The sequence below is a fragment of the Tenrec ecaudatus genome, chromosome 1 (assembly GCF_050624435.1).
Source record: "Tenrec ecaudatus isolate mTenEca1 chromosome 1, mTenEca1.hap1, whole genome shotgun sequence".
Classification (NCBI taxonomy): domain Eukaryota; kingdom Metazoa; phylum Chordata; class Mammalia; order Afrosoricida; family Tenrecidae; genus Tenrec; species Tenrec ecaudatus.
This window is the reverse complement of record NC_134530.1, coordinates 8,181,943-8,203,008: the sequence shown is the minus strand read 5'-3', so window position 1 is coordinate 8,203,008 and position 21,066 is coordinate 8,181,943. Positions and strand designations below refer to the sequence as shown.

Below are 21,066 nucleotides of genomic sequence, written 5' to 3'. Positions count from 1 at the left end.
CTGGAGCAGAAAATAACGGGTTCCATGGGGACATGGAGGGGGAGGGAGCGGAAAGGAAATGGTAACAAACCCAAGGACAAGGGAACAACAAGTGATTAAATCAGTGGTGAGGAGGGTGTAGGAAGTCTGGCAGGGCATGACCAAGGGTAACAAAACCGAGAGGAATTACGGAAACCCAAATGAAGACAGTATGTTTTGGGGACAGAAGGAAAGTAAAAGGAAATAGAGGAAAGAGCTAGGAGGCAAAGAACCTTTACAGAGGTCTATATAAAGGCATGCACATATATTTACATATTTATATATGAGGATGGGGAAATAGATCTATGTGCATATATTTATAGGTTTAGTGTTAATATAGCAGAAGGACATTGGGCCTCTACTCAAGTACTCCCTCAATGCAAAAAGACTATGTTCTATTAAACTGGCATACCATGATACTCACATTCCCGACAAGAGTGCTGAAGACAAAGTGAGTGATTAAGCAAATGTGGTGAAGAAAGCTGATGTTGCCCGACTATCAAAAGAAATAGCATCTGGGGTCTAAAAGGCTTGAAGATAAACAAGCGGCCTTCTAGTTCAGAAGAAACAAAGCCCACATGGAAGTTGCACACCAGCCTGTGTGATCAGGAAGTGCCCAAGGGATAAGGTATCAGGTAGCAAAGAATAAAAAGTCATATCATTGTGAATAACGGGTAGTGTGGAGTGGGGACCCAAAGCCCATCTGTACGCAACTGGACATCACCTTAGGGAAGAGTCACGGGGAGGAGAGGAGCCAGTCAGTTATACAGTGCAACAACAATGAAACATTCAACTTTCCTCTACTTCCCAAATGCTTCTTCCCCCCCCCCCCACTCCCCGCCATCCCCACAAACAAATCTGCCTAGACCAGAGGATGCACACTGGTATAGAGAGGAACTAGAAACACAGGAATCAGGCCAGATGATCCCTTCAGGACCAGTGGTGAGAGTGGTGATACCGGGAGGATGGGGTAGAAAAGGGGAACAGAATACAAGGATCTACATATAACCTCCTTCCTGGAGGATGGCCAACAAAAATGGTTGTAGGGAGACATCAGACAGTGTAAGATGTGACAAAATAATAATAATTTATAAATTATCAAGGGTTCATGATGGAGAGGGGGTGGGGAGGGAGGGGGAAAATGAGGAGGAGAGGGGAGTGGGGAGAGAGGGAGGAAATGAGGAGATGATACTAAGGACACAAGCAGAAAGCAAATGTTTTGAGAATGATGAAGATAACAAATGTACAAATGTGCTTGACACAATGTATGTGTAGATTGTGATGATAGTTGTATGAGCCACCCAGAAAAGGATTAAGTTTTTTTTTAAAAAAAGACAAAATCAGGAGGGAACAGATTTTTTTAGGGAGTTTAAATAAATTAAAACAAACAAACAAAAAATAAGTTCATTGCACCGAGTCAATTCTGACTCATCAGAAATAAAATACTTAATGGCAGAGAATTTTTTTCCTCTAATTTTCACCTAAACAAATGGAGTTGTCAGTGTTGTTTCTGTGGGTAAAACATTAATATCAAGGCTGTACTTTGGAATATACCGATCAGATGTGTCTGATAGATGAAATAACACAGTGTTCCCTTCTGGAGTCATAAAGTTGGAAGGCGTTTGTGTATAGTTGACTTTTAGAGCCAGGCGGTGGTTATTTCAAAGACCACATCCATTATGAATATAAATTTGAAAATACTCTACAACATACTAGGCAATCAAATACACTAGCATGTTAAAAGCATCTGATATATGTCCAGGTGTGATTTTATTATAAATATAACATAGGATCGTCAATAAGCGTCATATAACACACTAATGGAACAAAGGAATAGAGCCACATTCATATTAATTGAGACAGAATAATCACTTAACGAGTCCAGCAAAATTCCCTTAAACACAGACATACACACACATTTAGAAAAACAATGACAAATCATCAATATTGTAATGGAGATATTCCATGATTTAAAATCAGAAAGTATACTTTCTGCATTCTGATTCAATCTGTATGCTTAGCAAATAAGAAAACTCGGTCTACATAAAAAAGAGTGAGGCAGTAGAATTTGAGGAAGACTCAATAATAACTTGAAGTATGCCAATGAGACAACCTTGCATCCTATAAGCAAGGGAGATTTTAGGAACTTGCTGATGAATATTAAAGACCACGGGCTTCAGTAGGGTTTATACCTCAATGAAAGGAAAGCACAGATCATCCCAATGAAACCAATTGATTGTACTGACAAAGGAGGAAAGATTGATCTTGTTAAGGATTTTATTTAACAGGTATCTCGAATCAACAATTCAAGGAAGCAGAAATCAACAAATGGAATAACTTATTGGATTGGACTCATAGCAACACTATGAGCCACAGACCTAAACACTGCATGATCCTGTGCCCATCTCTGCCGAGCCTGTTGATGCAGCCTCTGTGTCAATCCATCTGAGAGAGTGCCTTTCTGATTTCTGTCCCTCTCCACTTTATGTAATATGATGTCCTTCTTCAGGGACTGGTTTCTCCTGATAATATGTCCAAAGCCTTTCCTTGAAGGTCACTTATGAGACAACATCAACTCCGTTGCAGTGAATTTGATTGTTTTTAGGGGTGGGCATAATTCCAGTAGTAAAATAAGACTGAATCAATAGAATAATTTCAGAAAATATGATAAATACAGAATTCAGAATAGTGTTTATCACTGTGTAGGGTGACCTTTTAAACATTTGAACTCACTGTCATTGAACCAATTCTGACTCATGGTCACACTCAGGACAGAGCCCTTGTGGGTTTCTGAGATTTTAAAACTTTTGGGGAGCAGAAAGCTTGATCTTTTTCACAAGGAACAACTGGAAAATTTGAACTCTTTACCTTCTGGGTAGCAGCCCATATGCAACCATTTTCCATCTCCGGGTTCTTGTAATAAAAGATTCATCTATTGTTCGATCATTCAGAGTCAGGATTTCTATTTTCTTAATGGAACCAATGCCTTTGTTCCTCATAAGGCTTCATTATCTTACAACCATATCAAGTCACTGAAATAATCAAATTGGTAAATTTTATACAATAGGACATTGAATATCATAAATGCTAATGATAGTAGAATCACGTGCAGTTTACCAATGATGGTCCTGATTCCCATGAAACTGGGACAAGGGAGAATTCTTGTTGCTCAGTAGGACTAAATTTGAGATTTTATATATATATATATATATATATATATATATATATATATATATATATATATATATATATATATATGAAGATTGCCCAAAAGTATTATTCCAAAAATCCCTGTGGTAGGTTCTGTCTCTGTGGAAGCTGACGGATAATGTTGAACTTAAAAAGTAGAAATAATTTGCCAAATACCACAGAGCTACGCAAAGAGAAAAGCCAAGTTTCAACCGCAAGTTCAGTTGCACTGAACCGTAATGTAATCTCTTCATTGTAGAAGACGACAGTGATGTGAGGCAGAGAGAGGTGTCCTGTCTTGAGTAGCATAAACTCTGAAGCAATCTAGAAATCCAAATGTGAGCAGACAATGGAATCACTGAGAAGCAGGTATGCCCCTGATGATGTTTTTCAAGGCTCTTTTCATGTCCCTGTTCCTCAGGCTATAGATGAAGGGATTCATCATGGGAGTGACCACGGTGTACATGATGGAAGCTATTGCAGTCTCTCTAGAGGAGTGTGTGAATGTAGAACTAATATACGTACCAAAACCTGTCCCGTAGAACAAGGAAACCACAGAAAGGTGAGATCCACAGGTAGAAAAAGCTTTATACTTCCCACCTGCTGATGGCATTCTCAAAACAGAGGAGACAATTTTTGTATAAGAGAAAATTATTCCAGACAAGGGAGCAGCACCCAGTATGCCGGCTGCAAAATATAAGACGATGTTATTGATGAGTGTGTCAGAGCAGGCCACCTTGATGACTTGAACCACTTCACAGAAGAAGTAAGGGATTTCCAAATTTGTGCAGAAGGACAATTGAAGCAACATCAGAGTGTGGAGCAGTGCGTCCCCCAAGTTAGTTAGCCAGGAAAATAGCATCAGTAAGTAACAAAAATGTGAGTTCATAATTGTTGTGTACCTCAGTGGGTGACAAATGGCCACATAGCGGTCATAGGCCATTATTGAAAGGAGAATACTTTCCCCAGTAGTAAAAACCAGGACAAAGCCGGCCTGAGTGAGACATCCAGCAAAAGTGATGCTCTGGTTCTGTGCTTGGAGGCTCACCAGCATCTTTGGGATGATGGTTGTGCTGAAGCAGATGTCAGTAAAGGAGAGATTGGCAAGGAAGAAGTACATGGGAGTGTGGAGGTGGGAGTTAGTGGTGACAGCTAACATGATGAGCAGGTTTCCCAGGACAGTAACCAGGTATATGGACAGAAACAGGTTAAAGAAAATGGGCTGCATTTCCGGATCTTCCGTCAGTGCCAGGAGAAGGAATTCTGAAACTCTTGTTTGGTTTCTTGATTTCATGGTGTTGATGTGTTCATGGGAAAGACGTAGTTATGAAACAGTGAAATATGTTATGCCTACAGCAAGAGTAGCAACAGCACATGCAAACCACATCTGTGGTAAAGGAAAGAGCAATTTCAGAGAAATATAGAGGAGCAGTCTTTGGTAGACATATTATTGGATTGTTTTTAAAAGGTCTGAAGCTGCTACAGCTGAGGGTAAATGCTTCTTTAGGCAGCGATGAGGAGGTGTTTGAGTTTTGCCCCCTTTCCAATTACACTCTCTGTGCTGTTATGACCACGTATACACTTGGGTACTTTAAAGACAATCATACAGACCCGATGAGTCAGTGGGAGGCTCCAACTTTCTCCAGTGATGAATGGCAGGCAACAAAGCAAATACAAATTTGTCTAAGATCCTGGGACATGAACATCCAGTGAAACTGATCATTTTGATCTTTCCCTGTTTCCAGAATGGAAGCAAATATCAGACACTTTTACAGCAGTCTCACCAGGAAGAGGTAGAACTCTCTGCAGGAGGAAATGAGCTCTGCCTTTGTAAAGATAATGCAAAGACAGATGGATAATAAGAGGCCGGTTCCCTGGTTTTGTTGCAAAAATAAAGGAACATTGTCAATACGTTGGAAGTTAGGAATATTTGGCAGACTTGATTCAAGCCATTTCAAACACATACTCCCTTCATGGTTTATCACGGAAGAAATTGTGGTGAAACATCTGTTCTCATTCCCAAACAGCTCTAGGACATTCGCGTACCTGGTTGGCCTCATTGAGGAAGAAGCCTTCACATCCTCTCTGGCTGTAGAAGATGTACCCTCAGGAAATGTTGAGGAACTGAGTGAGAGACCAGGGTCACGGACCTGAGGACCAGCTTTGTCAGAGTCTCCAGTGTACCCCTTCTCTATTGGGAGAGGACTGTAGATTGAGGGGGTCACAGGCACACCAACTGAAGTGTCATATCTCTGGGGGATAAATATCCAAAGCTCCTCATTAATCCAACACTTTAATTCTGCTTCTATGGCAGTGCAAATCCTTAAAGAATAGAATTCAAAAAGTGAAATTAATCATCGCTGATTTCCTGACTCTGTGAAGCCAGCTGCATGCCATTCACATGTCTTCACCTATTTCTCCTCACCCCCATGTCACATACCTTCTATATGTGAACATGTTTTGTCTAATTTCATTCAAGTCTTCCTTTTAAAAGTACACTTGAAAGCAACTCTATCTTCCCAAAGATCCTCGGAAGCCTATTTCTTACTTTAGGCGCAAAAATATCATTTATGTAGAGGAATGTGCATGTAGTCAAATGGAAACATAGTTATTCCTCTCTAAGACTTTTGGAATATCCCTTGAATTTTAACCTTCATTCTTCTACATTGGACATATTCAAAGCTATTCTTTGCAATCAATTCTGAAGCTGATAACTGAATTTACAAGTGTCACTCCCTTCTATGGATCCCATGTCAGACTCCCCAATCTCTTCCTAACAGGTTTCATTATGCACATTTTCTATTTACGCCTTTATTCACATCAGGGAAGGAGGATACTACTTTGACTCTTGCTTTTCAATGGAGTTGAGAGGATGCAGGGTAATTGTTAGGTGTATCATGCAGGTTTACCTGTACTCTCACTAGAGCTAGGTAGATAATAGCTATTAAGTAACAGGCAAAGATGGTGCTCCCTTTTAGGTGTCACTGAAACTCTTTTTGCTTTTAATGGGTTCATTTCTTTCATGTGTTCCTCTATTTATATTAGCATCTCTATTACCGTATACATGTTTTAATGTGCTGTTTTCTATGGATATACTACTTATAAACCACCTTGACATTGATGGTATAATGATGCCACTCTTTGCCAGATTACCTGAATTCACTTCAAATACTTGAAATAACAGATAAATTAGAATAAAATGCAACTTAAATGTACTAGAGAAACACCGGAAGCATAAAAATACAAGGTATGATTTGTAGGTATCATTTAAAAATGAAAAAAATTAACCATAAATTCGTGCACATACGAGCTGCAAGTGTTTGAAAAGCCTGCATGGGAGAAATAATCCAAATTTTTAGCTGCTTTGGTGGCTGGATATATGGAGTTCCCAATAGTACTAATCAGGGGAATCGGGAAATGGAATTCAGGATTAGAGGCGTGGTGATGGGTGAAAGTTAATGTGAACCTGTTGATAATAGAGTGAGGACGTGATTTCAAAGAAAGGAAAGTGGGAAATCCTGATATTCAAATAAAAGATATACATTTTAATTTTAAAAAATCATTTTATTGAGGCTCTTACAACTGTTTTTAAAATCATGTTATTGGGGGCTCATACAACTCTTATCAGAATCCAAACAGACATCCATGTGTCAAGCACATAGGTACGTTTGTTAACATCATCATTTTCAAAACACATGTCTTCTACTTGAGCCCTCAATGTCAGCTCCTTGTTTTCCCCCCTCCCTTTCCATTCCCCCCTAACTCATGATGCCTTCATAATTCATAAATTATTAATATTTTTTCATATGTTTAGCTGTTTGATGTCTTCCCCCCCTTCTCTGCTGTCCATCCCCCAGGGAGGAGGCTATACATAGATTCTTATAATCGGTTCCTCCTTTCTACCCCACATTCCCTCCACCCTCCAGGCATCACCACTCTTACCACTGGTGCTGGAGGGGGTATCTGTCTGGATTCTCTGTTTCCAGTTGTTATCTGTACCAATGTACATCCTCTGTTAAAGCCAGATTTGTAAAGTAGAATTGGGATCATGATAGTCGGGGGTGGGGGTGAGGAGGAAACATTTAAGAACTAGAGGAAAGTTATATGTTTCATCGTTGCTACCTGTACCCTGACTGGCTCATCTTCTCCCCACAACTCTTCAGTAAGGGGGTATCCAGTTGCCTATCAATGAGATTTGAGTCTCCTCTCTGCACTCACCCTCATTTACAATGATATGATTTTTGTTCTTTGATGATTGATACCCGATCACTTCGACAGCTCATGGTCACACAGACTGGTGTGCTTCTTCCATGTGGGCCTTGTTGCTTCTGAGCTAGATGGCCGCTTCCTTATCTCAAGCCTTTGTGACGGCAGATACTATATCTTTTGATAGCCGGACACCATCAGCTTTCTTCACCACATTTGCTTATGCATACATTTTTATTCAGTGATTGTATCAGGAAGGTGGGCACCAATTGATATGATTTTTAGTTCTTTGATGTCTGATAACTGGTCCCTTCTACACCTCGTGATCAGACAGGCTGGTGTGCTTCTTCCATGTGGCCTTTGATGCTTCTCAGCTACATGCCCGCTTGTTTATCTTGAAGCCTTTAAGACCCCAGATGCTATATCTGCTGATAGCTGAGCACCATCAGCTTTCTGCAGCACATTTGCTTATGCATACATTTTTCTTCAGCAATCATATCGGGAAGGTGTGCATCCTGGAATGCGAATTTAATAGAACAACGTAATCTCTCATTGAGTAAGTACATGAGTGGAGGCCAATGTCCATCTGCTGCCTCAATACTAGAACTATAAATATATGCACGTAGATTTATTTCCCCACTATCTTATATAAATACATTTACATATGTACATGCCGGTGTTTAGACCTCTATAAATACTCTTTGTCACCTAGTTCCTTTTACTTTCCTCTTGTCCCACTATCATGCACAACCTTCATTTTGGTTTCAGTAATTTCTTTCGGGTTCAATTGCCCTTGCTGTATCCCTACCAGGCCTTTCACACCCTCCTTAACACTGATTTTACATCACTTGTTTCTCCCCTGTTGGTCAGCACCACCTCCTTATCCCCGCCTCCTCCTCTCCCATGTTCCCGCCCCCAGAACCATTGGTCCCCTTGTTTTCTCCTCCAGCCTATTCAACCAGAATATCTTATCTAGATAGATCTGTAGAGATAATAATATGCACCAAAACTCAAGCCATAACAAGATAGGCCACTAATGGGAACACAGTGATGACAACAAAAAAGAAAGCCAATGACCAGTAAAAGAATAAATTAATTAAAAGAAAAAAATTTAAAATAAAGTAAAAGCTGTAAATAAATCTAGGTCTAATTTTTGATCTCTAGGTGTGTCCTTCATTCAGGTCCAATGGGTTTCCACACTCTAGTCCCAGAGTCTGTCCTTTGTACTCCCTCAGGGTCTTCCTCCTCTGTGCCCATGGTTGTTCTGCTGCACACTTTTAGTAGTTTGCCTCGCTGTCACAGGGTCAGTCCAGGCCAGTCCCGACGCTGAGTTTCCAGTGTTGTCCCCCTTAGGGCCCTGAGCAGGCAATGGATGGCGTATCTCATAGTGGGATCAGCCATATGGTCCACTCTGTTGCCTGTACAGAGCAGGGATATCATGCTTCAGGCCTGGTGGGCCAGGATGTGCTCCATTCTCTCTTCCTCCCCCTTCATTTGCTCCTGTGTGCTCTGATCAGACATGTCCCGCTCCCCTAGCTGCAGCTTCAGTGCGCTCCTTTAAAGTCGATTCTTCTGGCGAGAGAGGTAGTTGTCCACGTAGCTGGTATGAGGGCCGAGCACTCATGCCCCTACAATGGCTCCCCACTCTTTACTGGCACGCTGCATTGGTTTGGCACTGGCTTTAAGTCTGGTCCCTCTTTTCCTGCGGAGACCCAACAATACCTTCCTTTTGGGTGGGTCAGTGGCCTATTCCCCCAACGCACATCACTTTATTCTTTCCCCTTTCCCCAACCCCGCCCCTTTTTAGTTGGCTACCATGTATACCCTTGGATTTGGTCTGGCTCCTCTCATACTACCTGGACTTCACCCCTGGAGTGTTTGTATACAGTAGCCTTGTCCCTGTGCCCCTTTTGCCTTTTCTTTTTTTTTTCTTTCATATATATATATATATATATATATATATATATATATATATATATATATATATATATATATATAAGCTTATCTCAGTGGACTCATGTTATACTTGTCCTTTTGTGCTTGGCTTACTTCACTTAGCATAATTTCCTCCAGTTCTTCCCATGTGGCATTATGATTCATGCGTTCATCACTGCTTTTTAGTGATGCACAGTACTCCATAGTATGTATATACCACAGTTTTTTAATCCATTCGTCTGTTGATAGACTGTTGGGTTGTTTCCAGCTCTTTGCGATTGTGAACTGTACCCCAATGAACATTGGAGCACAGATGTCTGGCTATGGTTTGTTTCTTCACCTTCTGGATATATGCCCAGTAGGGGGATTGCTGGGTCATAGGGTAGCTCAATTTCCATCTGTTTTGGAATTTGCCAAATCAATTTCAATAGTGGCTGTTCATACCTGCAGGTCCACCAGCAGTAGATGAGAGTTCCTATATCACCTCAGCCCCTCCAACACTTGTTACTTTCTGATTGTTTGAATTGGTCTATTTTGAGGGTATCAGGTGGTATCTCATAGTTGTTTTGATTTTCATTTCTCTTCTGCCTAATGATCAGAAACATTTTCTCATATGTTTATTGGCCATTCAGATTTCAGACTCTGTGAAACTTCTATTCAGGTCCTTTACCCACCTCCTCAGTGGGCGTTTAGTTTTTCTCTTATTGTAAGCTTGTAAAGTATTGTAGATTTTAGTAATAAGGCCTTTGTCTGATGTGTCATTGCTAAAGATGTTTTCCCAGCTGGTGGACTCTCTTATTATTCTCTTGGTGAATTCTTTCGATGTACACAGGTGTCTTATCTTCAATATATTCCATTTGTCTATTTGTCACTCCTCTGTATTTGCATCCTTCCCTATTTCTGATAGCCGATATATTCCCTGTGCCAAGGTTCTCAGGTTTGCCCCAATACCCTCATTAATGGTCCTAATTGTTTAGGGTTTTATCTCAAGGTCTGTGATCCATCTTCAGCTTATTCTTGTGTGTGGAGTGAGGTAAGGGTCTTGCTTCATTTTTCTGCAGGTAGATACCATTTTTTCAAGCACCATTTATTTATTTTTTGGTCATTTTATTAGGGGATCATACAACTCTTTTTTATTCATCATTTGTGGCCAGCACATTTGCATATATGTTGCCATCATCATTCTCAAAACACTCACTCTCCACCTGAACCCCTGGCATCAGCTCCTCATTTTCTCCTCCCTCCCCACTCGCCCTCTCCCTGAACCCTTGATAATCTATAAATAATTATTATTTTATCATATCTTACACCATCCAATGTCTTCCTCACCCAGTTCTCCTCTGTCCATCCTCCAGAGAGGAGGTTACATGTAGACCTAGTCTTTTGTTTCCCATTTCTCCCTCACCCTCCCTCCACCTTCCCAATCGCCACTCTCACCACTGTTCTTGAGGGGCTCATCTGTCCTGGATTCCCCGTATTTCCAGTTCCTATCCATGCCAGTGTATATCTCCCAGTCCAGCCTGTTATGTAAGGTCATATTGGGTTCATGACAGTGGGGGGGGGGAGGAAGCATTCAAGAACCAGAAGAAAATTGTATGTTTCATTGTTGCTACACTACACCCTGCTGGTTCGTCACCTCCCCATAAACTTTCTGCAAGGGATTGTCCAATCCCCAGATGGGCCCTGGGTCCCCTCTCTGAACTCCCTCTCATTCACAATGCTATGATTTTCTTTTTTTGGCCTTTGATGCTTGATATCTGATCCCTTCGATGCCTTGTCATCTCCCAGGCTGGTGTGCATTTTCCTTGTGGGCTTTGTTGTTTTTCAGTTAGATGGCCTTTTGTTTATCTTCCAGCCTATGGGACCCCAGATTCTATATATTTTGACAACTGGGCACCATCAGCTTTCTTCACCGCATTTGTCTATGCATCCACTTTGTCTTTAGCGTTCGCGTCTGGACAGGCTGGTGTGCTTCGGCCTTGTGGGCTTTGTTGTTTCTTAGTTAGATGGCCACCGGATTGTCTTCAAGCCTTTACGACCCCTGATGCTATATAATTTGATAGCCAGCCACCATCAGCTTTGTTCACAACTTTTGCTTATGTACCCACTTTGTCCTCAGTGATCTAGTCAGGACAGGCCGGTGTGCTTCTTTCATGTGGGTTTTGTTTTCTCTCAGCTAGATGGCTGCTTGTTTATCTTCAGGTCTTTAAGACTTCAGGTGCTATGTCTTTTGGTAGCTGGGCACTATCAACTTTCTTCACCACATTTGCTTGTGCACCCATTGTCTTCAGCGATCGTGCCACGCAGGTGAGCATCTCAGGCTGCCGAATTATTAGAACAGAGTGTTCTTGTGTTGAGGAAGTACTTGAGCAGGGGGCCACTGTCCATCTGTTTCCTTAATACTAAACCTATAAATATATGTACATAGATCTATTCCCCCCACATCATATATAAATATATTTACATCTTTGTATGTCTGTATTTTAATCTCTATGACTACCGTTTGCCTCCTAGTTCTTTCCTCTGTTCCGTTGCACCTTCCTCTTGTCCCACTATCATGTTCTGCCTTCATTAGGGTTTTAGGAATTCCTCTCAGTTACATTGCCCTTGATCCAGCCCTGCCAGACATCCCACATCCTCCTTGAGACTGATCTTGGATTACTTGTTAGTCCCTTGTCCCTTGGCTTGTTAACATCCTCTTCTTTTCCCCCACCACCCCTACCCCCATGTCGCCCCGGAACTTTCATCCCGCTGTTCTCTCTTCTGCTCTGCTTATTCCACCTATCCCTACCAGGTAGACATGCTATATACCATCACAAGATCGAGTACCACGAAGCACCAACAGAAAGTAAAACAATAGCTACAACTACAACACACACAAACACACATAAATGTATGAATAGTTCAGGGTCTGTTTGTTTTCCTTCATATGTGCTTTCCTGACAAGTTTGATGGGGTGTCATGCCCTGGCACCTCCTCTATCCCTGGGGACTTTATTGCTCTTCTTCCCTCACCGCTCTGCTGAATGCCCCCAGGGGCTGGTTTCTGCATGGTGAGCTCATGGCGGGCACAATTCCCACTTGTGTCTCTAGTGTTGTCCTCAAAGGCAGCACCATTTATTAAAGATGGCTTCCCATTTAAGAATTTTGGGACCTTATGAAAGATCAGTTGCATGTATGCTGATGTTTCTGGGTCTTCAGCCCTTTTCCATTGGTCTGAATATCTGTTGTTATACCAGTACCACACTGTTTTGACTATTGTGGCCTTAGAGTATGTGTTAAAGTCAGGTAGAGCAAGCTGTTCCATTTTGTCTTTCTTCTTGAGGAGTTCTGTGCTACTTCTGGGCTTCTTTCACCTCCATATGAAGTTAGTAATCTGTTTTTTCAATTCTTTGAAGGATGGTGGTAATCGTATTGGGATAGCATTGAATTTATATAGTGCCTTGGGAAGAATTGACATCTTTACTATATTGAGTTTGCCATTCCATGAGCATGGGATATTCTTCCCTTTGTTGAGGTCACTCTTGATTTCCTGTAGTAGTGTTTTATAATTTTCCTCATACAAATCATTCAGTATTTTTTCTATTCAGGTATGTCCCTGGGTATTTCAATTAGTACTTGGCTAGTGTAAAGGATACTATGTTTTCAGTCATTTCTTCTGTGATTTTGCTTGTTATGTAGAGCAGTTCAATAAACTTCTGTTTGTTGATTTTGTATCCTGCCACTAAGCCATACTGCTCTATTGCTTCTGACACACCACTTGTGGAATTTAAGGGATATTCGATATACATAATCATATCATCTGTGAATAATGATAATTGCACCTCTCCCTTCTCCAAATGGAATACCTTTAATATCTTTCCTTTGTCCTATGTTGTTGGCTGGGACCTCCAGTAAATGTTAAATAGGAGTGGGGACAAGGGGTTTCCTTGTCTGGTCCTCTTTTTCAGTGGAATTATTTTCGTCCATTCTCATTAACTACTACATTGGCTTTTGGTTTTTTTCATATATGGCATATATAATATTGAGGAATTTTCCTTCTATTCCTATCTTCTTGTGTATCTTAAACAGGAAATGTGTGTTGGATGTTGTCGAATGTTTTGTCCACATCTATACATATTATCATGTGGTTCTTACCGTTTTTCTTGCCAATGTGGAGAATAATGTTGATGGTCTTTCGTATGTTGAACCATCCTTGCATCACTTGTCTGAATCCCACTTGATCACGGTGAATTGTTTTTTAATATGCTTTTGTATTCTATTGGCCTGTATATAGTTAAGTATCAAAGTTCATTAGGGAATTAGTCTGTAGATCTCAATTCTTGTGTTATCTTTGCCCGATTAAGGTATCAGAGTTATACTAGCTTCATAGAGAGAGTTTGGGCATGTTCCACCTTTTTCTATGTTCTGGAAGAGTTTGTATAGGATTGGTGTCAGTTCTTCCCTGAATGCTTGGTAAAATTCTCCTGTGAAGCCATCTGGCCCAGAAGATTATCTGTTGGTAATCCTTGATTTCCTTGTCTATATCTTCAATTGCAATGGGTCTGTTGATGTTCTTGATATCCATCTGGGATAGTCTGGAGAGAGTTTGTGTTTGCAAATATTTCTTCATGTATTACAAATTGTTGAATTCATTAGAGTATAGACTATCATAGTACTGTGTAATTATTATTTTGATTTCATTATGGTACGTTGTAATGTCCCCTGTTTCATTCCTCATTATGCAAATGTCGTTTTTTCCTTCCTTTCTTTGGTTAGGTTTGCCAGCAGTTTATCAATTTTGTTAATTCTTTCAAAAAAAAACAACTTTTAGCGGCATTATTTTTTTCCCGTAGTATTCTTGTTTTCCCTCTCCTGTGTCTCGGCTGTGATTTTTATGAATCTATCTTCTTGCTATTAGTAGGGTTGTTCTTTTCACTCTGCTCTAATTGGTGTAAGTTTTGTGTCAGCATATCATCCGCGAGTCTCTCTTCTTTTTTAATGTGTGCATTTATTGCTATCAGCCTTCCTCTGATAAATATCTTTGCTGTATGTCACTGGTTTGGGTACCTTGAATTTTCTTTCTCATTGGTTTCTAGAAACCTCCTGATTTCATCTCTGATTTGGGTCAATACTCACTCCCTTTGCAATATAAAATTGTTTATCCTCCAACTGCTTTCTCTTGTTTTCTTCACCATAATTCTCTTAATTCCTAACCTTATAGCACAGTGATTGGATAGAGATTTCTGTATAATTTCTAAGTGCTTGAATTACTCAACCTCGTCTTGTGTCCCAGCATTTGGTACATTTTCAATATGTGCATGTGCGCTTGAAAAGAATGTGAATTTTTTGTATGTCAGTGGAAAGCTCTGAAAATATCTATCAATTCAAGTCATCCAATTTAGATATGTAGCCTGCTGGAGTTTTCGCCCCCCCAATTATCTATCTTTTTCAGGGAGTGGTGTATCAAAGTCACCAACTATAATTGTTTAACATGGGATCTCCTTTTATATCTTTTGGAGTGTTTGATTTATGAATTTTGCAGGTCTCTTATTAGGTGCATATATGTTTATTATGCTCACTGGTTCTTGGCCTACTGTTTCCTTCAGCATTATATAGTGCCCCTCCTAGTTTCTTATGGCTGTAACTTGAGGTCAATTTAGTCAGATATTAAGATTGACACCCTTGATTTTTTGCACTGCCATTTGCTTGGTATATTTTTCTCCAGCCTTCAATTCTCAACCTGATTTTATCTGCAAGCTTGAGATGAGTGTCCAGGAGGCAGCAGTTAATGAGTTATGTTTTCTGAGCCAGTCTGTTGCCTTTGCCTTTTAATGCCTGAGTTCAGGACATAGATATTCAGTGTTAGTACATCCATCTGTGAACTCTGTGATGTCATCTTGTATCTTTTGTGTTGGATAATTTCCTATCTACCTATACTATCCTCTTGTGTTGTGTGTGGTTTAGGTTTGCTTTCTTTCCACTATTGAGCTGATGCTATCTTTGGAGTTGTTTCCTCTTTGTCGCTCTCTGAGTGGGGTTGTTCTATGTGATCGTCTCTTATTTGCCCTCAGTGACTGTTGATTTTCTGCCCATACTGGATCAGCACGGATATTTTGTAGGGCTGGGTTTCTTTTTATGTATTCTTTGGGGTTGTTCTTGTCTTGGAAGACCTACTTCTCCATCTATCTTAATAGATAATTTGGCTGTGTAAAGTATTCTTGGGTTTGTGTTGTTTTTCTTCAATTTTTGAATATGTTACTCCAATCTCTCCTCTTCTTCATTGTTTTTGCTGATAGGTCTGAACATACACTTACTGGGCTACCTTTATATGTGACTGTTTGCTTTTCCCAAGCTAATTTTCGGATCTTCTCCTTTTCCTCATAATTGGATAATTTTACAAATTATGTGTCTTGGTAACTCCTTTTGGGATTCTGTATGACTGGTGTTCTTTCAGCCTCTTTAATGGTGGCCTGATTTTCATTTATTAAGCTTGGGAAGTTTTCCTCTAAGAAATATCTTGCTGTTTTCGCTGTTGACTTGTTTGTTGTGTCTTGTTTCAGTAGTCCAATTATTTTAATATTGTTTCATTTCATAGCGTCAGACATGGCTCTCATATTCTCTTCAGTTTGTATGATTGTCTTATTTGAATGCCTTTCCCATTTGCTGTGGTCGGCTTCATTCTTGTTTAGGTCACTGGTGCGATTCTCTGCCTCCTCAAGTATGTTGACAAGTTCTTTCAACTTGTCACTCGAATTTGTTATTTCATCCCTTAACTCTTGTATTTCCATTTGGTATGTTGCTTGTATCTCCCCTATCATTTCATCTTTTTTCTGCATTGCTTCCCTCATATCCTTTATGACTTCAAGCAGCATTTTGAAAATTTATTTTTTGTGGCAGATCAATATCTGCTTCTTCTGTGACCATAGTTAGGTTCATGCCATCTTCTAGCATTGTCTTATTTCTCCTGCTTTTTCATTTAAACTGTTAAAACTGATTGCTGTTTATGTGTTGTTTCAGAAGGAGCCTGGAGCCATCTTCCTGACTCAAAGAGCCCTGGACTCTCTCTTGTGGGATTCGTATGAGTGGTTCTACGACCTACCTGCCAGTACCTGTTCTGAGGGGTTAGGCTATTGCTATATCTTCCTGCGGTTTCACTTTTATCCTAGCTACCCAATATCCTGTTATTTTGAATGTCTGTTGGATATTCCTCTCATGTGATGCTTGTCGGATTGTTGTGGGGCCACGAGGGCATTGCTTCCCTGGCCCATCTCTAAGTAGGCTTCACGGTGCTTGGAGCATCTCAGATGGCCTGTGGTGCTTTCCTCTTAAACTGGCATGTTGAGGAGGGCGTGTGCATATACCTTCCTTGCTGTAGAGCTCTGTAGGTGGCAGGGGAATTAACATAGACAGCGAGATTGCATTGGAGATTGGGTGGATATTCCTGCAATAGCATGGTGTCCCTCCAGTGGAGGTTAGGCATTTCTCCCCATCACTTGTAGGACATCTGGGTTTAGGCTAGCGATGCCTTCACTGTTTGCAGGAAGAAGAAGAGCATGATTTCCCCAGCTGATTGCAAAGCCAATAAATGCGGGTGGGCCCTACTGCAATTGAGACTGGAGAGTTTCCCTAGGCAGAGGGGAATGGTCTGGAAGCGGCTAGTGTCCTGTGACAGGAAAGAGAGTGAAAGGAGAGGAAAAAGAATGAAAGAAGAAGAAACAGACTGAAGCAGCAATACCAGCAAACTAGCACTCACTCACACACATACACGCACACACACAACTAAAATGCACAGAGGAAACAAAAGTGAACACAGTAAAATTTTTAAAATGTTTTTAATAGAAAGAATAAAAACAATAAAATGGTAAACTGTAAACCTGCCCTGTAAACCTTCACTCAGTTTGTATTAAAGCATCTATAAGGCTGATTTTATAGAGGGCTCATTTAATGTTGATGTTGTTTTTGAATATTTATATTTAGCATTTTCTAAGATAGTGTTTGTGGTCAAAATGTACCGAGTATGTAACAGCCATTTGTATTCACAACCTTTCAAAATATCAAAGTATTGGCTTCAAGTCCATATTATTTTTTGAAATTCCTTATCATAGATTGAAATCATGTCTCTTTGCTACCAATATCTTTTTTTTTTAGTAAATTGAATGTTAGCAGAAAAGCCGTTGGTAAGTGAACCTGTTGTAGTTCTAACTAAATGATGTTTGTGATGACAAAGATATTTTTACCTGATTTCGATGTTAAAATATTTGACTTGTGATCTGAGTTCAAGGATAAAAACAAAGATGCTATTGATAAGAGGAAAGGGCTTACATAAAGAACAAAACATACATATATGCTTTTTTATTGCTGAAATGGAATTGATGCGAATGGATTGTTTAATCATATAATTTTCAACACAAAAATGAATTTGAATCTCTGTCTCACATCAAAGGGAAAATAAATTACCAGTAGAGATCAGGCTTCAAGTCTTCAAGAAAACAGTAAAAAAAAATTTGGATTGAGATAATTTCAAAAACAAGATGTTTGAGCACAATGTCTTAAGGAAAGTAATGAAAAGTAAAACTATCTGAAAATTAAAAACCTGTGAGTATGCAAAAACAATATAAAGGACTGGCAAAAACACCCAAGAAACCAACGGCCACATATTTAAGAAAGTAGCAGGGCAGACAACTGACAACGGTTAATATTCCAATTGAATTAAGAACTGATTCAAATAATAGGTAATGGATAAATAGCTGAAAAGAAACACCGGTGAAGAAAATTCCACAAAAGGAAACATAAACGGTCCATGAATAGATGAGAAGAAATTTGGTCTTCGTTTATAACAAGATAAATGTAAGAAATAATTGACATGTAATCGTTTTACACCCACTAAGTAGAATAAATGAAAATGTTTCTGGGATGAGCTACATCATTAGAATTCTCTTGTGGGTGGTTTGACTAATTCATCCACATAAAAAACTCTTAGGACATTTCAAAGGAGAGGAGACATTCACTGCTTCCCAAAATTTTACCCCAGGTATAAAATTGATTCTATTTTCTACCAGCTGATATATATTAGTACTTTCAAAGAGATATATCCATAATAAAGTATTAACTATTAAAATTTCCATTAACATCAAAAGGGATATACATATAACTTTACCATACGTAAAGAGGAAAAGTACAGCATTGAAATAAATGAATTATGTTTGCACCCAGAAGAATGGTATAATTGTCAAAGCACAATTAAGACAGACTTTATTCATTTATATTTAACCCTTAACTTCAAAAATAGAGAAAAAATATATATTGAATAGAGAGACACACAGAAGTGATGAAACAATGTCCTTTAATCTAAATTGCCAGTTTTGTAAAGGAGATATTATAAAATACTTGTACTATAAAATAATAGAAGAGGGTGAGGGGAGATGTTGGACAGTGTAAGATACAAAACATAATAATAATTTATGTATTATGAAGGATTAATGAGGGAGGGGGGAGTGAGGAGGAAGGGATGAAAATGAGGAGAAGGCAAATGTTTTGAGAATGATGATGGCAACAAATGTACATATGTGCTTGACACAATCAATGTATGTATGGATTGTGATAAGAATTGCATGAGGCCCCAATAAAATTATTTTTTTTTAAACTAGCATTTTCACAGGTGCGTCTAAGAAGCCCTGCAGGCATAGCTTGGCTGCTATCCAAAAGCTTGGTTCCTCAGAAGTAGTCACACCGCCCTGTGGGAGAGCTGGTGATCTGCTCCCATGGAGATGAAAGCACAGAGCACCTATGGAGAACGTTCCACTCTGTTACATGGTGATGCGCTGAGCCAGAATTGACTTGACAGCATCCAACAACACATCAATCATGGAGGGCTGCAATATCAATTTACTGTAACTGTGAAAGAAACTGTCTCACATTTGTAGAGTCTAAAAACTCTGGTAAAATGATTCCTTCTGGTTTCTCCAAAATACTTGTATCCCTATGAATTCTTTGCTTACAACTGCGATGTAACTAACTCTATCTCTTCTGTTGTCTTCACATGATACCTCTTCATATAGTCCCTTTCATAAGAGTCAAGTCCTACAGGTTTAGTACCGCCGGCCCTAATCCAGTATGACCTCAGGTTAACTTAACTGATAACAATTTCTGAACAATCTCACATCCTCAGATACCAGGGGTTAAGATTTAAATCTATTTTGGGTGGAATCATGTATCAAAGCTCACATAGGCAGTTCTGATACAGTGCCATCATGGGTTTTGACTCATAGTCACACTCTGCCCCACAGACCTAAACACTACATGATCCTGTGCTAGTCTCTGTCTGAGCCTGTTAATGCAGCCTCTGTGTCAATCCATCTTAGAGAGTGCCATCCTCTTTTCTGTGCCCCTCCACTTTACCTAATATGATGTCCTTCTTCAGGGACTGGTTTCTCCTGATAATATGTCCAAACTTCTAGCCTGTCATTCAAGGTCGCATATGAGAAAACAACATTCCAGGACAATGAGGTTTCCTTTGGGGTTTTTTTTTTTTGTTTCTTTTTTTGGAGGGCAGAATTCCAGTAATGCCCATAAGACTGAACCAATAGAATAATTTCAGAAAAATGATAAATACAGAATTCAGAATTGTGTTTATTACTGGGTAGGAATGAAGTTTTAAAATGTTAACTCAGTCATTGAACCAATTCTGGCTGATGGGGACCATCAGGACAGAGCCCTTGTGGGTTTCTGAGAACATAAATCTTTATGGGAGCAAAAAGCCTCATCTTTCTCCCAAGAAACACCTCTGAGGTTTGAACTACTGACCTTCTGGGTAGCAGCCAAATTCGCCACCACAAAAATACCTTGGCTCCTACTGGGAAAGTAGGAGGTAATAAAGGGGGGGAGACTCTCCTTTACATTCCAAAGTAATGCCATCACTTTATTTCACAGCTCAACTCATGGGCACACACGTGAGTCTTGCATGCTATATTTTAATAAGCAAAATAGTAAAGGCTACTACTTACTGACAATGATTATTTCATATTCTAGAACAGCATTTCCCAAAGTGGATCACACCATTTCTTGGGGATTGCTGGAACAATTCAATGGATCTTCAAAAGCAGATAGCCATGCTTTATCTTGGATTAAGGACTATAGAATGAAACCTTTTAATTTCCAGGTGTGTGCTGGGTAATTTTTTAAAGGGCATGATAGGTCAAATAAGTTTGGAAACCTATGTTGTAGGAGTCTAAAGACATTCCCTCTTTTTCACCTATATTAAAGTCATGCTTCCTTTGTATGCATGGACATCTGGGGAACAAAAAAAATGTGAAAATTTAGAATGCTGGTCCTTCTGATTTCTCCCAAGACATCAATGCCAGTAGGTCTTTGATGAAGTATGGAAACCAGGCATATGAACACTCATCTCTCAAATATTTTATGGACATAGATGGAGATGGCGTTCAGTATAAACTGTTTGGCGATCTTGTTGAGGAACGATCTTCGTGGTTTTGTGCTGAACACGGCCCTCCCACCATCATCAGTGTTAATGAGACCATCAAGATCTCCCGATATTCCTTCACTTCTACTACCATACCTGTGCTTTTTGCCTCCCCCAAGTCACAGAGATGCCTTCGATTGATGACAGTACTTCTTTGTTGTCGGAAAAGTGATTGTCCCTGTCTGCCAGCTTCCTTTTACTCCCATCCTGTTTTACCCTCCACTAAATATATTCCACGAACATAATAAAATGGTCTTC

At 39.8% G+C, this 21,066-nt stretch overlaps 1 protein-coding gene across 1 annotated transcript; it reads right to left on the bottom strand.

Moving 5' to 3' along the window:
* Positions 1–3,562: 3,562 nt before the first annotated feature.
* LOC142430921 (olfactory receptor 7G1-like) lies at positions 3,563–4,504 on the bottom strand. Its single transcript, XM_075535982.1, has one exon. The coding sequence runs from the start codon at positions 4,499–4,501 to the stop codon at positions 3,563–3,565; it is 939 nt and encodes a 312-aa protein (XP_075392097.1). The 5' UTR covers positions 4,502–4,504.
* Positions 4,505–21,066: the final 16,562 nt, after the last annotated feature.

Excerpts from the sequence above, each read along its gene's own strand:
- LOC142430921 (XM_075535982.1), bottom strand. The coding sequence starts at position 4,501 with ATGAAATCAAGAAACCAAACAAGAGTTTCAGAATTCCTTCTCCTGGCA.